The sequence below is a fragment of the Moschus berezovskii genome, chromosome 24 (assembly GCF_049115385.1).
Source record: "Moschus berezovskii isolate FMDL1 chromosome 24, NW_MosBer_1.0, whole genome shotgun sequence".
Lineage (NCBI taxonomy): Eukaryota > Metazoa > Chordata > Mammalia > Artiodactyla > Moschidae > Moschus > Moschus berezovskii.
Genome location: NC_142483.1, coordinates 31983021 through 32001525, shown reverse-complemented (window position 1 = coordinate 32001525; position 18505 = coordinate 31983021). Strand labels below are relative to the sequence as shown.

Genomic DNA, 18505 nt, shown 5'->3' with positions numbered 1-18505 from the left:
CAGAGAGTACTTTAACCTTATCTTTGAGTCTTTTGGTAGATTATTTATGAAATATTTGGGAGGTAAGTAACCTAGTTGAGAAGGACAGAAATTGAGCATGCATTGCTTTTCTTTAGTTTCAAAGCCCTTGCTTATGTGCTCCTGTGTTCTGATACTCTTATCAGTGCAAAAGCTTTACTTTATAAAATTCTGAAGAAATACAGACTTGGCCTTTGATCACCTTGACATCAGTAAAGCCATAGACACTTGTTCGGTTTTACATATGTCAATACTATTCATATACTGGTTGAATAAATGGATATAGTTGTTTTCTTTCTAAATGACTTTACCTCTCATATGACACTATCCTTTTCTTCATAACAAATAAAGGTTGAATCTGCATGGAATATCAGAAAATTGAGTCCAACACTGTGCTGGTTTGAGGTACGATTTTCAGTTGCAGTTTTTTAGATTTTGTTTCTTCAGAGTTATATTTTGTTGTTATTAGTTCATTTGTGGTAATTTAAGCAATTCCTTAACTTTTTTTTGCAAATTAATTAATTTTAATTGGAGGCTAATTACTTTACAATATTGTAGTGGGTTTTGCCATACATTGACATGAATCAGCCATGGGTGTACATGTGTCCCCCATCCTGAACCTCCCTCCCCATCCCATCCTTCAGGGCTGTCCCAATGCGCTGGCCCTGAGCGCCCTGTCTCATGCATCGAACCTGGACTGAAAAGTGGTAACTTTATTGTACTAGTTTTTTTCCCCCATGGTTTTAATAAAATTCTGGTTTTATCTGTTACTCTTACTCTAATCATAGTACATAAATAAGGCCAGGTGTAGGGTATCTTCGAAGTTTGAAGGAGTGATGGGGACATTGTCTATTGTGGGAAATGCTGGGTCAAGTTTGAGGCCTGTGTGTAAGTTGGCCTATGTTGGGGCTCAGAGCTCAAAGACAGGCAGCAAACCTATGTGATAATACTGTTAACTATCACTTACCACCAGAGACTGTGCTAAGCCTTTTATATATATTACTTTACCTATTCCTTGCAGTAAGTCTGTGAGATGTGTTTTACAGATGAAGAAACATAGGTCATATAGCTTAAATAACTTATCCTAGGTTCTACAATTAGTATGTTTAGATCTCGTAACTCTTCTAGTATAGTCATAATTGTTTTTGTGTCTGTTTTCTAGAAAGCAGTTGTGCATATATCACCAAAAATGGCAAAGGATGGTGTCTTTAAATTTACTAGTTTCGAACATGCTGTTGTCTATCAAAACAGAAGCTTTAAAAAAATGTTTATTTAAACAATTGTTAACTGCATTGTCTATTAAGGCAACTAGTTTTGTTTCTGTTTTATTCCCCCTAGTTTGAATCCTAAATCGTGTACATTTTCAGTTGGAAAAAAAGTTGTTTCATGACATTACTTTGTTCAAATAATAAATAAGGCCTATATGTAAGTTGGTGTATATTGGCATACATCTTCCCATAATAGACATTGTCCCCAAACTTCTAAAATACCCTCCATCTGTTCAAATAATAGGTAAGATATAAGCAGGAACTGAAACACTTCACTTTAGCAGAGAAACTTGCTACTCCAAGAATGTCCATGAACCAACTCCCTGACCAGTATCCTCTGCTGGGAGCTTGTTGAAAAGACAGAATCCCAGAGCAGACCCTCTGAGATAGACTCTATAGCAAGATCTCCAGGAATTCATATGCATATTTAAGATGGAAAAGTGCTTTTCTCTGGACTCCTCTTGGGTTCTGTGTATTTCCACGATCAGCATATAATGGATAAATTGGCTTTTGTAATACTCACAGTAATTATTCCAATATTGAAAACAAAGTAGTTGGTGACTAGATCATTTCATAGTTTAGTTATTAAAATCTGCATGAAAAAATTCATCTATTTATGATTTTATTTTGACATTTTTTATTGTTTTTTAGATAACTTACTATTGTCATACATGTAACCAGCTCTGTCAAACTTTTATAAGTATTTAGTTTTTCCAGAATTTTTTAGAAGTTCATCATTGTTTTTTATATTATATCAACTACTCTTTGTTGAGTACTCAGTACTCTTAATCAGATCACTCATTTATTAAAGGTGAATATACTCGGAAATGTTGTACTCCTTTAATTTTATATGTTAAGTTTTATTTGCAGGTTAACATTTTTATACATTTTAAATCAAAACCCAATTAAAAAACAATTTTGTGGAAAATGTGTTTTCAGTAAGTTTAACATTGCTGATGGCATCAGTTTGATACCATTCAAGATAAAGCCTTTTTACAGAAATGCGTAGTTTTCTCTTTGATAAGTGAGAGTAAATTACTGAAGTAAATGCCGTGTATTACTCATGCCCAAAGCAGAAAAACAGAGAGAGGAAAGAGGGACTGTGAACACATTGCACTAAAGAGTTCTGTATTTTTCATCTGTATTATCTCGAATGGTCCTAAAGGACAAAAACATGAAACATGTATCATTTAGAAATGCATTTTATGTGCATCTGTATTATGTTAGCACCATGTGTTTTACATTCATAGTGGTAATTCTTAAAAGACTTTAAAAACTTTCCTGCTATGAATGTGATTTTTAAGGAGCACGTGTGATATGTTGATAAAGTATGAGAAATTTCAAAGACCGAGATAAAAATTTTAAGTTTACAGAAAGAGTCTCACTGCATGTCACTGTATTTATCTTCCATTTGCCTTTGTGTTGACTTAGACTTGGTTTTTAATTGAGAATAGTTTTTTTGTGTGCTTTTGTTTTGTGTAACATGGAAATGATTATTCATGTAAATGATACTTCCCAGACTTGGACTAATGTTCACGAAATCCTGGTGTCTTTTGGAAGAAGAGTTTTGTGTTATCCACTGTACCGCCATTTTAAGCTGGTGACGAAAGCCTACAGAGACACTATAAAGATATTGCAGCTAGGTAAGATGTTATTATGTTTGCAAATTTGAGAGTGAAAAGTTAAATGTTTTTAGTCTGCTTTTCTTCCTCTACAAAAATAAGTAATGAAAATCATCCAGTCCAAACACTGTTCCTCTCAGGTATTATATAAAGTAATTGTCCCTCTATATAGGTATATAATCATACAGACTGGTGTGGTACTCTTTTCAGAGACGAGTGGGGAGGGTAAATACAGTGTTCCAAAACATGTTGTGTTTAGTAGATTGTATCATTCAGTATTTCTGTATCATACAGATGCCTGTAATTTTCTAGGCATTATTTTAGGGTTGTGAGTAAAATAATAAATAAGTTCCCTGCTCCTGTGAAGTTTCCAGTTTTGCCAAGGTGACTGATGGTAAGTAAGTAAGCAGTTCCAGTGCTGAGTGAAAAGTTCTCTGTTGGAGGAAGGACAGTCATCCCAGGAGAGGCACAGAACCTGGATTTGGCAGATCAGGAAAGGTTTTCCAGAGAAAGTTCAGCTACTCTGGTTACTTGATTATTGCTAAATAATCAAACCCCAAAAGACAAATGTTTGCTATTTTTAAGAATGTGGAAAATTCTAAGCTCTGAAACAAATTCCGAAGTGCCTATAACAGCATCACTGGATTAAGTATATAATTTCCAAGGTAATGACTTTTTAAGGGGACAACATCCATTTGTATGTATTAGTTCTGGCACATTTTTATTAAAACTCACTTGGTATACTTTATGGTCATTTCTTATATTTTTTTTTAGGGAGTCTCATCATTTCTTTGTCTTTAGATAACAGTGCTTCTGGAGGTTTAGTTTTCAGACTTGAGGTTAAGAAGGAGAAAGGAAAAAGTTCATTCGTTTATATCATTAGGCTTAATGGGAATAATCACATCTGTAATGTTTTCTCCCTCCTAGGATTCATCTAGGTTTTTCTTTGACTTCTGTGTGACCCATAGTTTACCTGCCCTTGGGGGAAAAGTCATGTTTGAAGTAGATTCTTTTAAAATAGATAATAATTGTAAAAATGAATCATAGTTAAATGAAAGATCTTTTTAAATTTATCCTATTGGTTTAGACTAGCAGTATTTTATTTTAAAGGATTGTTGATTATAGAACAGAAGAGCTACTGCCTTTGAGGAATCTGTCTTCTTTAACAAGGGGAAACACACTGCTTTGTTTTTTTTTTTTTAAGATATTTTTGGTGTGGACCATTTTTAAAGTCTTTGTTGAAATTGTTACAATATTGCTTTTGTTTTATGTTTTGGTGTTTTGGCCCTGAGGCATTCTAGCTCCCTGACCAGGGATCAAATCCATACTCCCTTCATTGGGAGGCAAGTGTTAACCGCTGGACCTCCAGGCAAGTCCCCAAGATATTTTTTTTGAATTGCAAAAATTATCTTGAAAAGTCCATCTACTATCAATGACTGATTATTGAATTTGAGTACATGTCAGTTAATTTCTTGTTTAAGTCATGCTAGATTGTCTGCACATTATTCATAGATTTAAACAGTGAGAATGCAGTTATGGTCTTCTTCTTGTATCATGGCTTTGAGATGGAAAACTTGTGAAACCCCCATGTGCGTGTGCATGTGCACGGATGAGCATGCGTGTGCATGTGTGCACGTGCACACACACACACACCCTCTTGTTATTTTATTCTGGGAAATAATCTTGTTCTCTGGGTTTTCATTTGAAAAGTAATCAGTTGTGTGATTCATAACCAAAAATAAATTTGATTGCCTTGACTTACACTGTAGTCAATTCCTCAGTTTTAGTAGGTTGGAATTGGAAATTTAAACTTAAGTTTCCATTATTATCTATCTACAAAAATAGGCTTATCAGCTGTGTTGTGATAGCAACAGAAAACCCGAGGTAGCATGCTGAAAATGAATCCCAATCCTGTATGAACCATGCACAGTATGTTCTGTGGCTTGTTTGGGTTGTGGCTAGTTAGTGCTGAAGCAGAGAGCCAGGTTGTCTAGAGTTCATTTAGGGGAAATGCTAAACTATGGGGATGGCAAGCTCTGGATGAGGGTTGACACCTTTGTTCATACAGATGGGTGACACCAGGATGCCATTAATACCATTGAAGAGTCTCAGTTGTTTAGACACCTTATGGTTTAAGTGCAGGTAGTGCTGGTTTGGCATTTAACATTTTCCAAGAATGAATTCGTGCCTACTTATAATCAAAAAAGCCGTCACACTTTTATTCTGAAGGTGAGTGTCTTGCTTTCATAGTTAAAAGTAATAAATAACTCGTTCCCCAGAAGAAATGCAAATCTTATATGAAACATACTTCTGAAACCAAGGAAGGAAGGCTGGTATCAGAATCTACAGATTAACTGAGAGCTAAGTTTTTGAAGAGCTATGAATTTGCTTTACCTGACTTCACAGAGGCCTTATAAAATTCTTCTCTGGGCCTTTGGCTGTTTTCAATTTTACATTCTCTCTGCTGTACCTTCCCCACCCCCGGAAAACTCTGCATTCATCTCTCACTGTTGCTGTATGTGTAGCTCAAATTCTTGTAAGAGAAGAAAACCTATTTTGTCCTTTCAAGTGTTATTTTAGTGCTTACTGTAGAGCCTTGGAAGTGGAATTTCTCTGTCTGAATCTATAATCTTGGGGCACATGATCATCCCATGTTTTCCCCCTCTGTTCCTGTATCTTTAGCAATTTTTACTTCTTCCTCCATTATTTTTGAGAAGAGTAGAAAGAATCCTTCATGGAAGTATCACTTTGCTGTTATTCACTGAAAATCAATGATAAAAAGGAATTAAAGAAAGCAGTTTTCTAGTATGTCTTAAGATATTTTATTGTTTTTATAAGTGACCTAGTTGAGTACTTGATTATACATTGTTTATACAACTTACTGTTTATTCTACTATGTTTCATTCATCTTTCTAAAAGCATTCTTTATTCTTCTTCCACATTCTTGTATGGTTATTGAGCGTATAATGTAACGATTAGATTGAAAGGGCTAAACATCAAGGAGTAAAAGGGAAAAAACTTAATTTTTTCTCCCTGTTCCCACTTCGAGCTCTTTCTGTGGAGTGTTTCTTTTATTGCTTGTGGATGGAATATATATCCTATAAATATCACATCACACACATATATCCTATATGATAAATATTCTATAACTTTTTATATTGCTTTAGATTATAAGAGAAGTCTCATTTCAGTACTTAAACTGTTCCCTTTGAACTTGATTAAAAATATAAATCTTCCCTTCCCCGGCTCGGGCCTGCCTTAGGTTGGGAAGCCAGCAGTAGGGAGGGGGCCCTTCCCCTGCTGCGGGAGCCTTGCTTGCTTCCAGAGCTACTCTCTACTCAGCCACAGGCTGCTCTTTCCTGCTTCTCCATGGGGGCCTTTTATCAGTTTGGGGTCAGACAACAGTCTTTGCGCCCCAAAATTTCCACGACAGGTATCTTATGCTCTCCAAGGTCCCCCCTTAGAAATCCCCTTAAGAAAAACCAAGAGACAGGAGAGCACCTTTTTCCCTTCCTCATGAATGGTGGTAGAAATCCCAAAGCACCCCAACAGTCTTATCAGAAGAGATTTTCTGGACCATGATACCCTTAAATTCCCAGAGGTGAATTTTTGGTCCAGAGGTGACATACTGGGTTTTTTGCTAGTGTCTTAGGAGTTTAGCTCAGAGGGTTAAGCATTCCGTTCTTAAAATATGGAAATACGTGATATCTATTTTGTCCTTTGTGAGCCTCACTGGAAATGAGTCACAGAGAGTCCTGTCTTAATGTGCTAGCACAGTAATTGTTCTAGCCACAGCACCTTGGTGACTCCTTTCTGTGTGCCAGCGTGAGGCTCAGTTCCCCATTACATCCACACTGCCTTCCTGAGATGTTGGGATGTCAGTCTCCATCTCACGGATGGAGACAGTCTCAAGGAAGTTCAGTCCAGTTGCCCAGGCTCACTCAGGTAGGAGTTGGTGGAGCCTGGATTGGATGCTGCGTCTGACTGACTCTTAAGTCTGTGCCCATTGAAGTGTTGAAATAGTTATAGTAAAGGAAACTTTATGAAACTGGGATTGACTTTACAATAATCCACAGTGGGTTGGCGGAAAGTGGGAGGGTGTGGAGGAGACAAGGCTGGCCATGAGTTGGTCCTTACTGAAGCTGAGTAATGAGTACTTGGGGGGTTCACCACCCTATTTTTTCTCTTTGTACATGTTGTGATCTTCCTTTATAAAACGTTATTTTTTAAAAAGAATCTGGAGTCTTAACCCCTATATATCTGTGTTTTCAATTTAAATTTATTCACCATCTTTTAGAAAGCATAGTACTCTTTGTTCAGACCATTATATAAAATTTTTGGCTAGTAAAAATGCATGTTTGAAGTTATTATTTCAGGTTCTGTTTTGTTTTTTGGTCTAACGAGAAACCTACCCTTCTGTGAACATTTGAGATCTGATGTCTGGTTGTTCTGTGGGCAGACTGTAACCTAAGAAGTAGCCTTCTGGCGATTAGTCTTTGTTACCAAGTAAAAGCTGGCATTACTTCATGTAATTAATAGCCCTTACAAATTAGTCTTACTGGGCTAATCACTTTTTCAGAAGTGACTGAAATGACAGCTTTACTAACCTCTTCTGTAAATAGATATAATAGCACAATCCATGTGAAAGAAAAGAGCCATAATAAATGGCTTAGGGCTGATCTTTTCCTTTAAGGCAAATGGTTGTTTAAGAAACAGAACTATGGAAAGTGTACTGTGTGAGCTCTGAGACCTCATGCAACCTGGAAGATGAGTTTGTTTTTAGCGTTTCATTTCTCTTTAGTCCAGTATCCAAATGCTTCTTTTTTAAAATAATTAATTAATTTGACTATGCAGCATCCTAGTTGTAGCATGTGGGATCTAGTTCCCCAAGCAGGACTCGAACCCAGGTCCCCTGCATTGGGCGCTCGAGGTCTTAGCCACTGGGCCACCAGAGTTGAATTTTAAAAAGTATCCTAACTTGAAAACTAGAAGATGAAATCACTAGTTTTCGATGTTTACATTTATCTGTACTTAATTTTTGTGGGTTCTTAATTATGGACATTTTAAAGAACTATTAGGCCTTTCAATTGTTCTTTCTTATGTGCCTTATATGAAATGATTTTGAGGGTTATTCAACAGGTATCTGTTGAGCACTTGCTATGTGAAGATGCTGAGCTGGGTCTGCAGATCTTGGAGTAAGCAGGTGGGACATGATTTGCACTGGGAGAACTAAAAATTCTGTTGGGGTCCTGGAATAATACAGTTTTCAGGTTTTTGAAAAATTACTTTTTGTAATAAGTAGTTCAAAGGAGAAATACAGAGGATAATAATATAAAGCCAGGAAGACTGGCTGAGCTTTAAGTCATGTATGACATGTCATTTCCTGCAGAGAGGAGCTTCTGCCTTGTTTGACTTCTGATTCTCAGCTCCCCCTCAGTTTCCCGTTGCTCTAAAGTACTTGTCCATTGGTTAGTGTGTTAACTTATTCATTGAGTAGGTATTTTGTCAGTACCTACTATAAAGCTATTTATTACGTACAAAGTGCCTGTATGAAGAGCAGCAGGAAGCTGAATTAGGTTCACATACTGTATTTGGGGAGCATCTGCATGAATAAGGGAGCTAAGGTGTCCGTCACAAACATTAAAGACAGAGTAGACAGTGGTAAGCACCTTATAGGAAATGCTGACTGAGTGGTTTCAAAACAGGAAGAGGTGGTGTTTCATTAGGGATCAGAGAAAGCTTCATTCAGGACTGGAGATTTAAATTGGGACTTGAAGGACAGGTAGTATTGCATAGCAGGGTAGAGGGAAGTGTTCTAAATATTGTGTGAGGGGCATGAGACAGTTCATAGATGAGCATCTGTTTCATCAGTGAAACTTGGGAATTGATAGGCTCTCTGACCCTGAGATTTGCCCTTGTTGTTCAGTTGCTAAGTCATGTCCGACTGTTTGCGACCCCATGGACTTTAGCACACCAGGTTTCTCTGTTCTTCACTATTACCCTGCTAAGTCACTTCAGTCGTGTCCGACTCTGTGTGACCCCATAGATGGCAGCCCATCAGGCTCCCCCGTCCCTGGGATTCTCCAGGCAAGAACACTGGAGTGGGTTGCCATTTCCTTCTCCAATGTGTGAAAGTGAAAAGGGAAAGTGAAGTCGCTCAGTCATGTCTGACTTGTAGTGACCCCATGGACTGCAGCCTACCAGGCTCCTCCGTCCATGGGATTTTCTAGGCAAGAGTACTGGAGTGGCTTGCCATTGCCTTCTCTGTCCCTATTACCCTACAGCCTCTAAAATTAGTTGACAGTTTAACTTGAGTCAACTGGTCTCCAGAATTGATTTCTCTTCTTCCCTAATATAATCACTTAATCTCCTGCTCTCCAGTCAGGAGACGATAATTCTTTGTTTCCCTCTTCATTCTAAATTGTTCTTGAACTTTTCCTTTCCTAGTCAATTCCTTGTCACAGTTAAAACATTTTGAAGAATAGAACAATTGTAGTGCTTTCAGTCAATTTCAGTAGCATGGAATTCAGATCAGATATTTGAAGTTGTGTTGGTATCTGCTTTTGCTGACTGCTTCCTTACATGCCAAGCAGCCTAAGAAAGGAGGGACTTTGGAGCCCTGGAGGGTGTGAACTGCAGCTGGAACGTGTGAGAGAGTGTAGGATTCCCCTGGGAAGTCCCCATGTGCCAGTCTTCTGCCTTGCCCTTCTGGGATTCTTTGACCAGGCAGAGCAAACTTCTTTTACTTCCATCAGTTCCTCAGAGCCTAAATCTGTGTTCCCAATCTTAAATTGGCACGTTCTTACTGCCTATCTGTATTATTTATCCTCACTTGGGTTTATACATATACTTTTGTATGAAACGGTATTGTATATGAGCATGAACATTAAAGGGAAGAAAATAAAATTCTGATCAATTCCACAGACACATATTTCCTCTAAGTATCTTATTAATCATTAAATATTGTTTATCACTGAAATTTTTTTTAGATTGCTTGCCTGGAATTGCTGGTTTACATTTGTATAAAGCGTTCTTTGTTCTCTTAAAATATTCTCTAGGGGGCAGCATTTCCTGTATGGTTTACAAATAATAAATTGCTTTTAATTGCCATAAGTGATTAAGATCTTATGGTTATTCTGCTCCCCACCCCAAAATCACTTAAAGTATCTTATGGGTGGGTAATAGGTTAAGATACACTGCTGATCTTTTAAGTATTTAAATTTAAATCTACATGGTGTTTACATTTAAATTTACGTGGTATTTCTTATACTATTTAGATAAGGTTTTTTGTTAATTTCTATCGTTTTTGATCTGAGCAATGGAAAAGAACCCCAGGAGGTTAGTTACGTGGTTTGATATTATGACTTAAAAACAATTCTATGTTTAGTGCCTCTTTTAATAGATCTAAAGTAAATTTTGAGGGTTTTTTTTAATCTGAATTTTTAAGGAAGTAACTATAAACTTACTTTCTTTAAATAAGAGGATAAAGATAGAAAAATGTATATATTTAAGACAAATTTGGGAGAACAAAGAGAAAATATTTTGTTTACCCTAAAGAGTGAAAGTCCTGTGGCATGGTAATATTGAGACCTAGATGCAGTATATGCTGTGCTGTGCCTAGTCATTCAGTTTTGTCTGACAACTTTGTGACCTCATGGACTGTAGTCCCCCAGGCTCCTCTGTCCATGAGATTCTCCAGGAAAAAATGCTGGAGTGGGCTGCCATGCCCTCCTCCAGGGTATCGTCCCAACCCAGGGATCAAACCCAGTTCTCCCGCGTTGCAGGCGGATTCTTTACTGTCTGAGCCACCAGGGAAGCCCAGATGAAGTATATTGAATAATAAATACTTGTATGTTATCTGGAAATCATGGAAGAATTATATTTTTGCAATTTAGGGTTCCATTAAATAGAAATTAATACTGAAAAATAACAAGCAAGCAGATATTTATTCAACAGACACAAATCAAATCCCTTCTCTGTGCAAGACATTAAAGAGAATCAGGAAAGAATTATGAGGATATATATGACTTGGCTTTGGCTCTTGAGTTTATTGTGTAATAGGAATGATGAGACAAAAGTACAAAATGTAAGTATTTGCAATATACAAAGGAGAAATAGTCCCTTAAGATAATATCTTAACATCTTCAAATATTGAAAAAAACAAAAATATTGAAAAAAAACAAAAATAGCATTTCATGACACACATAAATTATATGAACTTCAAATTTTAGTGCCCATAAATGAAGCTTTATTGGAACATAGTTGTCCTAATTCACCGGGGTGTTGTTTATCTGCTTTTGTGATATAATGGCAGAGTTGAGTAGTTGCAACAGATCATGTGGCCTGCAAAGCGAAATATTTACTTTCTGGCTCTTCAGAGAAAAAATTTGCCTCCCCTTGCTATAAGTACATATGAAGTTGACCCTTGAACAAGCTTGACTTTGAACGTGGGCAGGTCCTTTTATGGGCTTCCCTAGTGGCTCAGACAGTAAAGAATCTGTCTGCAGTGTGAAAGACCCAGGTTTGATCCCTGGGTTGGGAAGATCCCCTGGAGAAGGGAATGGCTACCCACTCCAGTTTTCTTTCCTGGAGAATTTCGTGGATAGAGAAGCCTTGTGGGCTACAGTCCTTGGGGTTGGAAACAGTCAGACCCGACTGAGCGACTGATGCTTTCAGGTCCTCTTACAGGTGAATTTTTTTCTTCAGTAGGAAATACTGTAGTGCCCCACTGTCCATGGTTGGTTGAATCTGTGGATGGGGTGGAACTGTAGATACAAAGACCAGATTAACCCTGTCATTGTTCAAAGATCAGCTGTATTTGGGGTTGGGGGAGAGCCCTGTCCAAGTGAGCCAAGGTCTTCGGCTGCCTTCCGTCCTAAATAGTGGCCCGTGTTGATGGGCAGCCTGTCATGTTTCTCTCCCCCATAGGATGAGATGGACCTGAACTTGCTTGCTAAGTCGCTTCAGTCACGTCTGACTTTTTGAGACCCCATGGACATAGCCCGCCAGGCTTCTCTGTCCGTGAGATTTCCAGGCAAGAATACTGGAGTGGGTTGCCACGTCCTCCTCCAGGGGATCTTCCCAACCCGGGGATCGAACCGGTGTCTCCTTCTATTCCTACATTGCAGGCAGATTCTTTACCACTGAGCCATTAGGTAAGCCTGGACCTGAAGTAGTTGATTGCTATTAAAGTAGGTCCCTCAGCATTAGGAGAAACAGAGATGCCTACCTGGCCAAACAGATAAATTAATGAGAATGATAGAGTTTAAGAAATGCGGGAGTAATGAAGCCCGTGTGAATTGGAGATACACATGCCCCATTAGTAGCCTGTTTTTTGCTCTGTGGATATGTGGATTTGCCACCTTTAGGGTCTTGAAGTAGAAAGTCATGATCTTTAATATGAAAAGAACACTGGAGTGGGTTGTCATTTCCTGCTCCAATGCATGAAAGTGAAAAGTGAAAGTCAAGTCGCTCAGTCGTGTCCGACTCTTAGCGACCCCATGGACTGCAGCCTACCAGGCTCCTCCATCCATGGGATTTTCCAGGCAAGAGTACTGGAGTGGGGTGCCATTGCCTTCTCCGTTGAAATGTGAACAGTGATGTAAAGATTTAATATCATACTATAAGAACTGTGGCATATCTGAGCACCCAGGTCAGCCTATGTGGACCGTCAGTTTGTGATTTCGAAGACGATCAAAGTGCCAGCCTGTCTTTCTCACACTCTCTTGGACCTGCCAGTTTTCAGCTGCAGTGAGGCCTTGTACTGGGTCTCTGCTCCTTCTATCACAGTTTAGGTTCAGTCTCATCCCCGTGTAGGTTCCAAGATGAGTTGTGGGGAGGAGGTAGAAGTCCTGTATTCTCTACCCGACTATGACCAGAAACCTTAGAAAATCCAAACACAACAAAACCCAGATCCCTTACCTCTCTTTCTACTTAATTTTCTAATGTCATCAAAAGGGACTTGTAAATCTGGTCAGACCGGGTTTGTTCTTCCCATTTACACACCATTTGAGAAATCCGGTTATCTTTCTTCCTGTATGTTTCTTCTCTCTGACTGCATGTACAGTCTCAGTTTTCCCAATTTGAAACTAAGCTATTTGCAAAAAAAAAAAAAGAACTTTTCATACTAACATCTACTGGGAAAAATGAAGTATACTATTAATTAAAGCAGCAATACAAAGAGTTTATTTTAAATTGAGCTACCAGGCATTGAGATCCATGCCATATTCATGGCAGAATAGTTGAAATGAAATTTTATCTGCATAATTAAGTTTTAGATGCTTATGGATTTTTAAAAAAATTCAGATCTAGATCGCAGCTGTTCTAAGAACTTTTTTCCCATGCCTGTTCAGCTCTTGACCTGTCTACTTTTATACTTACTGTATGGATGGGATTTTTTTTTTTTTAATGTTTTCCCTTGAACTTGGATGCCTCACTCTTAACTGTCTAAAGAAATGGAAATTAGTCATGCTGCCATTATGTAATTTTGATGACATCCGGCCATTTATTTCTACACTGACACAACTGCTGCTTTGACAGGTGACTTAAAGAGGAGGACAGAGTGAATGTCAAGGCTGTCCTTTCAAACCAGCAAATCTAGCAGAGATTGTTAGAGCAGAGAAGGCAAAAAGCAGCCTTGGGTTAAATTCATTATTTGAACTTCTGGTGGTGTGGTGGTATATAAGAAAGTTGGCATAGCTATATCCTTTTCTTGTTGGGAATAGAAATAAAAAGGGAAGGCAAACATGTTGTGTACCACACATCTGTCAGGACACCTTGACTTTTGGGTACAGATCACAAAGGTGTTTTAACTAGTACAAGTTAACTGAGCAATCTGATCAAGTGGTTTTAAACTTAAGTTTTGTGTACTCTGGGTTACATTAGCAAGCTGCCTTTACTGAACAGGATCCTACCATTTGCCAGACATTGTTTTAGACCCTGGAAGACAAAAGAAAAGCTGTGTTCTTTCCCATCAAGAGGTTTGCCACAAAAGGTGATAAATAGTGACACTATGTATTATGTAGTGGCTGGGACGCAGACATATCTATGTTCATCATAGCTGTTGCTTCCTAGCTGTGATCTTGGCTAACACCTTCAGTTGAGCCTCAATTTCCTCTTTTATGAAATAAGCAGGAAAGCACCAAACTAGTAAGGTTAAATGATGCAGTATATAGAGAGTACTTGGTGGGTAGCTATTAATTAACAGACAGTGTGACAGGCATTTTGAAAAAACCCAAACTAGCTTGGGTGGAGGAGGGTGGGGTTGGCAGCCAGTTCCTAAGGAAGCATGGCCCATTTTGAGACTTGATGGAAAATTAGGTTTGTGCTTTCTAGGCAAAGGGAACATTTACAAAGTGTATGTTTGCTTTGTGCTGATTTCATTTGTGGCTATACAGATAATATGTGTAACTTTAATAACAAAAAGGCATCTAAAAATTGATTTAAGACTAAATTTGTGCTTGAAATAACAACTGTCATTGCTTCCAGTATGTGTTTCTTTATTACAACTCAAAAGTGTACAAGCTTAAACGGCATCTGAAGAAGTTAAGGATAAAATACTAAATAGACTGAGAAGCTTTCATAAAGTTAAATTAATTCATGTTTGTGTTGTTAGGGACTTTATGCTGCTTTCTAACAGGGCCTGATATTGAAGCAAATTCCCACACTTTGAGTCTCTTCATTTTGATTACCTTGATTTAGTTCTTCTGTCATCCCTTTTTATGGTCCAGTGATCTCTGAAAATTAATGTTAAAGATAATTCAAAAATTATCCCTCCTCATAATAGGGTCTCATCAAAATCCCAGAATTCTAGCCAGGCATCTACTAAGTTACTCATTTTAAGATGATAGCCATGTTGGGTTTTATTTTGAGATGCTCTTACAAATGAAGGCCAACCAGTGCTTTCCTTCAGATGTTTTGAATCACCATTTCTTTCTCCTTTACTCTTTTTGGCTTCTTATTATGTGTGGTTCAAAACTTTAAAGGACAGAACTATATGCCCAGAAAACCACAGTCATATCATAGCTATAATGTACCAGGAGTTGAAAAGAAATTCTGCTCTTACTGTATGGAGTTAGCAATTTATATTATTTTTTCTATGCTGGCTTTTAGCCAGTAAAAATATCCACTATTCTTCTAATCTCCTAGAGATGGGAACCATTTCTTAAGAGCCTTCAACCATGAGCTGGCCTGTCACTGAATGATTATGGTCAAACCTGGTCAGCTAATAGGAGGATCTCAGATAGCCAATGGATTCTAATTTAGAACAGCTCAATCTTGTCTCTGGTTTAAGATGTATTAACCTGAAATGCCGCATCTGTCCAGAACAGGAAAGCATGTTGTTCTTAGTTTACATTCCCATTAAAGGAAAGCTGGAGAATGCATAGCCAGAGACTGTGTTAAATATGTTTACTGCCCACCTGATTGTTACTATCATGTGTTTGTTGGTGGTGGTGAAGCGTTTCTCTGTTGTCATTAGACAGTCATTTTCCCAGAAGCGAAACATGCATGGAACTTGTCCATTTATGTGCCATATTTCTAGTTTTGAAGTCCCTTCACTGGTTTAAAACTCTTAGAGAAATCTTGTTGTCTAAAACTCTTAGAGAAATCTTGTTGTCAAAAGTCTTTCCTCCGTGGACAGAGTTGGCTTCACTGAGGACCAGGCGAGCACAGAGAATCCCTAACTCTTCGGAGAGGTCTGTTAGTATATCACTGCAGTGAAATTAGTTACTGGGGTTACTATGCAAGGTACCTGCTTTTTCTTTCTCTGGGCAAGGCAGTAAACTGGTGGGAAATGGTCACTCATCTGCAGGGCCTTGGAGCAGAAATGATTCTTTTGGATTTAGGTCTGAACAATTTTTTAGGCCCATATGTTGTGAAACTAGCCCACGACTGACTAGCTACAACCCCACAGGAGGCAGGTACATTGAGTACCCTTGTAGCCTCTGGTCGTGTGACCATCTGAAGATGGACCAGCTCTTTCCTTTGCTCATAGCTCTTGGATAAGTGCTTGGTAACTTGAGAGAAAGAGCAGTCAGTGTAAGAAATGTAAAAAAGAGAAGAAAAAAAAGTGCATGCTTCCCAAGCTTCTTGGCTATGATGCTACAGTCACCTATGGTGATTTAGTAGGAATATGTCCTTGGAGTAACAGTATATATTGTTGGGGGCAGGATGGTTTTAATGTACTTTTGGTTCTAGAGTGTCAGCTGCCAGTAGCCTAGTTGCCTTTTAGCTTATTTGTCACATAGCACACTGCAAAAATAGTTTGAATAAGACTTACAATGAAAACATAAACTTTGAAAAAATGCCTAAAACTGCCTCGCATGTGATTTTCTAGAACCACCTGATCTAAATGTTGCTTGTCTATTGTTCAAAAATACAAGGTAAAGAAGATTGAAATAGGAATTAAAAAATTTTAACATTCTTTGTCAATATTTCAAGGGTTAGCTATGTAGTCAGGAATATCTGAATTTTGGTAAATTACTAAATGTTTATTGTGGAGAGTTTTGAAAATAAGTTAAAATTATTTCCTATGTCCATGGAGATGCCAGGATAGCCTTGAGCAGTGGGAGAAGTTCAAGTTGTCACGGCTGTCCCTCAGTGGGTTCTGTTTCAATAGAATATCCAGGGCATCTATTGCCTTTAAGAACACTGCTGCATCTAAAATAGCAAATAATCTTAAGCTGTAGAAAAAACTCAAATTTACAATATCAGTGAAGTTGCATCCATATATGAGGTACATCCACATATGAGGTAGTTTTTGAATGTCCTAGTAATGCCTAATGTGATTGGCCAGTGAATCTCTGTAGAATTTGCCCTTATTGCAATAAGATTATACATAGTTATGAGCTATAAAATTAAAGTAAGTATGAACTGTATTTTAAAAAAAAGAAGAAAATGGGGGAAAGTTTAAAGAAAAATAAACAACTGTAATCCCTTGTGTGAAACGATGCCTGACACACATCGGATTCCCACATATTTATTCAGTGACTATAGAAATATGAGTCTGTTCATGCTTAAGATTTTTTTTCCATGTGTATTTGTCTTTAAAAAAAAAAGAAAATAGAGATCAGAACATAAGTACAGTGTGAAAGTGAAGTCGCTCAGTCGTGTCCGACTCTTTGCAATCCCATGGACTATAGTCTACCAGGCTTCTCTGTCCATGGGATTTTCCAGGCAAGAGTACTGGAGTGGGTTGCCATTTCCTTCTCCAGGGGATCTTCCTGACCCAGGGATCGAACCCAGGTCTCCTGCATTGCAGGCAGACGCTTTACCCTCTGAGCCACCAGGGAAGTCCTTTAAATTTAAAAAATTTATTTGGGCATTGCTATCATTAATGTTATTTTGTGATAACTGGAAGATTTGAACTTGCCTGTGGCCCCCAGCAAGGGGCAGCCTCACTTTAGGCATGTCTGTTAAATGAAACTAGGGAATTTCTTTTAAAAAAATTATTTAATGTGCTTTATTCAGTGATTCATGAATCAGCATCCCATCTAGCAAGTAGAAAAGAGCTCCTGTAATTTCATTAGGTAATGGTTGCAATGAATTCTCATTAAACATGTGACCTCAATTCCACACTCTTTTTCAGAAAATCTCTGGTGTGTAGGGTCTTTTATCGCTATTGCCCACTGCTGCCTTTAGGTCTGTCCCCACAGTCCCGCCGGATCACCTTCGTCTTCTCTTCCTTGTCACAGTCTCACTTCTGCCAGACTCATCTGTTTACTCCCCCATTTCTCTACTAGAACCATCGCCCCATCTAAATGGTCTCTTTCTGTCGTTCCCGTAACCTACGCCAGTTTAAGTCTCTGATCCTTTACATGCCACCCTCCAAGCTGGCATACCCACCCCTTTTCTTCACTCACTGAATTATTTGCCAAGGGAAAGAAGAAAGTGTTAGTTGCTCAGTTGTGTCTGACACTGCGATCCCATGGACTATAGCCCACCAGGCTCCTCTGTCCATGGAATTCTCCAGGCAAGAATACTGGAGTGGGTTACCATTCCCTTCTCCAGAGGATCTTCCCATCCCAAGGATTAAATCTGGGTCTCCTGCAGTGCAGGCAGATTCTTTACCATCTGAGGCAACCTAGCTCCAAATCCTGCATTTTCTATTAACTCTCTTGTATTAGTAGGGCATGTCGTATTGAGAGGCAGTATTCTGGGGCATCATGCCATAGAGGAACTTATGTAAGCTTCAAGTGAATATTTTTTTGGTTGATTTTGAAACCTTTAAGTTAGTAGTTGTCATAAAACTCCGTGTCCCCCTCCTGACCCCATGAACAAGAGAGAGAGGAAAAGTTGAGAACTTGGCATATGCTTGCCCTGACCATTTTTTTCTCTGTTGCAATTTAAACTGTTTCCCCAAATTCTTATAGTTTCGTTAGTTCTCCCTTGATTTTTTCCTGTTGGAATAACATGGCTAACTTGGTTTCATCAGTTCTGTGAGTTATGATTGGGTTCCTTCCTCCTGTCTTCAGACTTAACCTTCAAGGTTACCTACTTTGTAATTAAAAGAGGTCTGAGGGGGTGGGCAGATGGAGATCCACACTCATTAGATACAGTTACCCTGGGCTACTTTGATAAGACACAAAGACCTTGACT

The 18505-nt window shown here is 38.4% G+C and overlaps 1 protein-coding gene across 2 annotated transcripts in view; it reads left to right on the top strand.

Moving 5' to 3' along the window:
- The window catches only part of SHQ1 (SHQ1, H/ACA ribonucleoprotein assembly factor), a 103127-nt gene that overhangs the window by 37110 nt on the left and 47512 nt on the right, over positions 1–18505 (top strand). The window contains exons 8-9 of one of the 2 annotated variants that reach the window (XM_055414331.2): positions 370–423; positions 2806–2929. The exons of the other annotated variant lie outside the window; for it this stretch is intronic. Coding sequence (XP_055270306.2) covers positions 370–423; positions 2806–2929 — 178 coding nt within the window. The remainder of the gene's footprint in view (positions 1–369; positions 424–2805; positions 2930–18505) is intronic. 2 annotated transcript variants of the gene reach the window in all.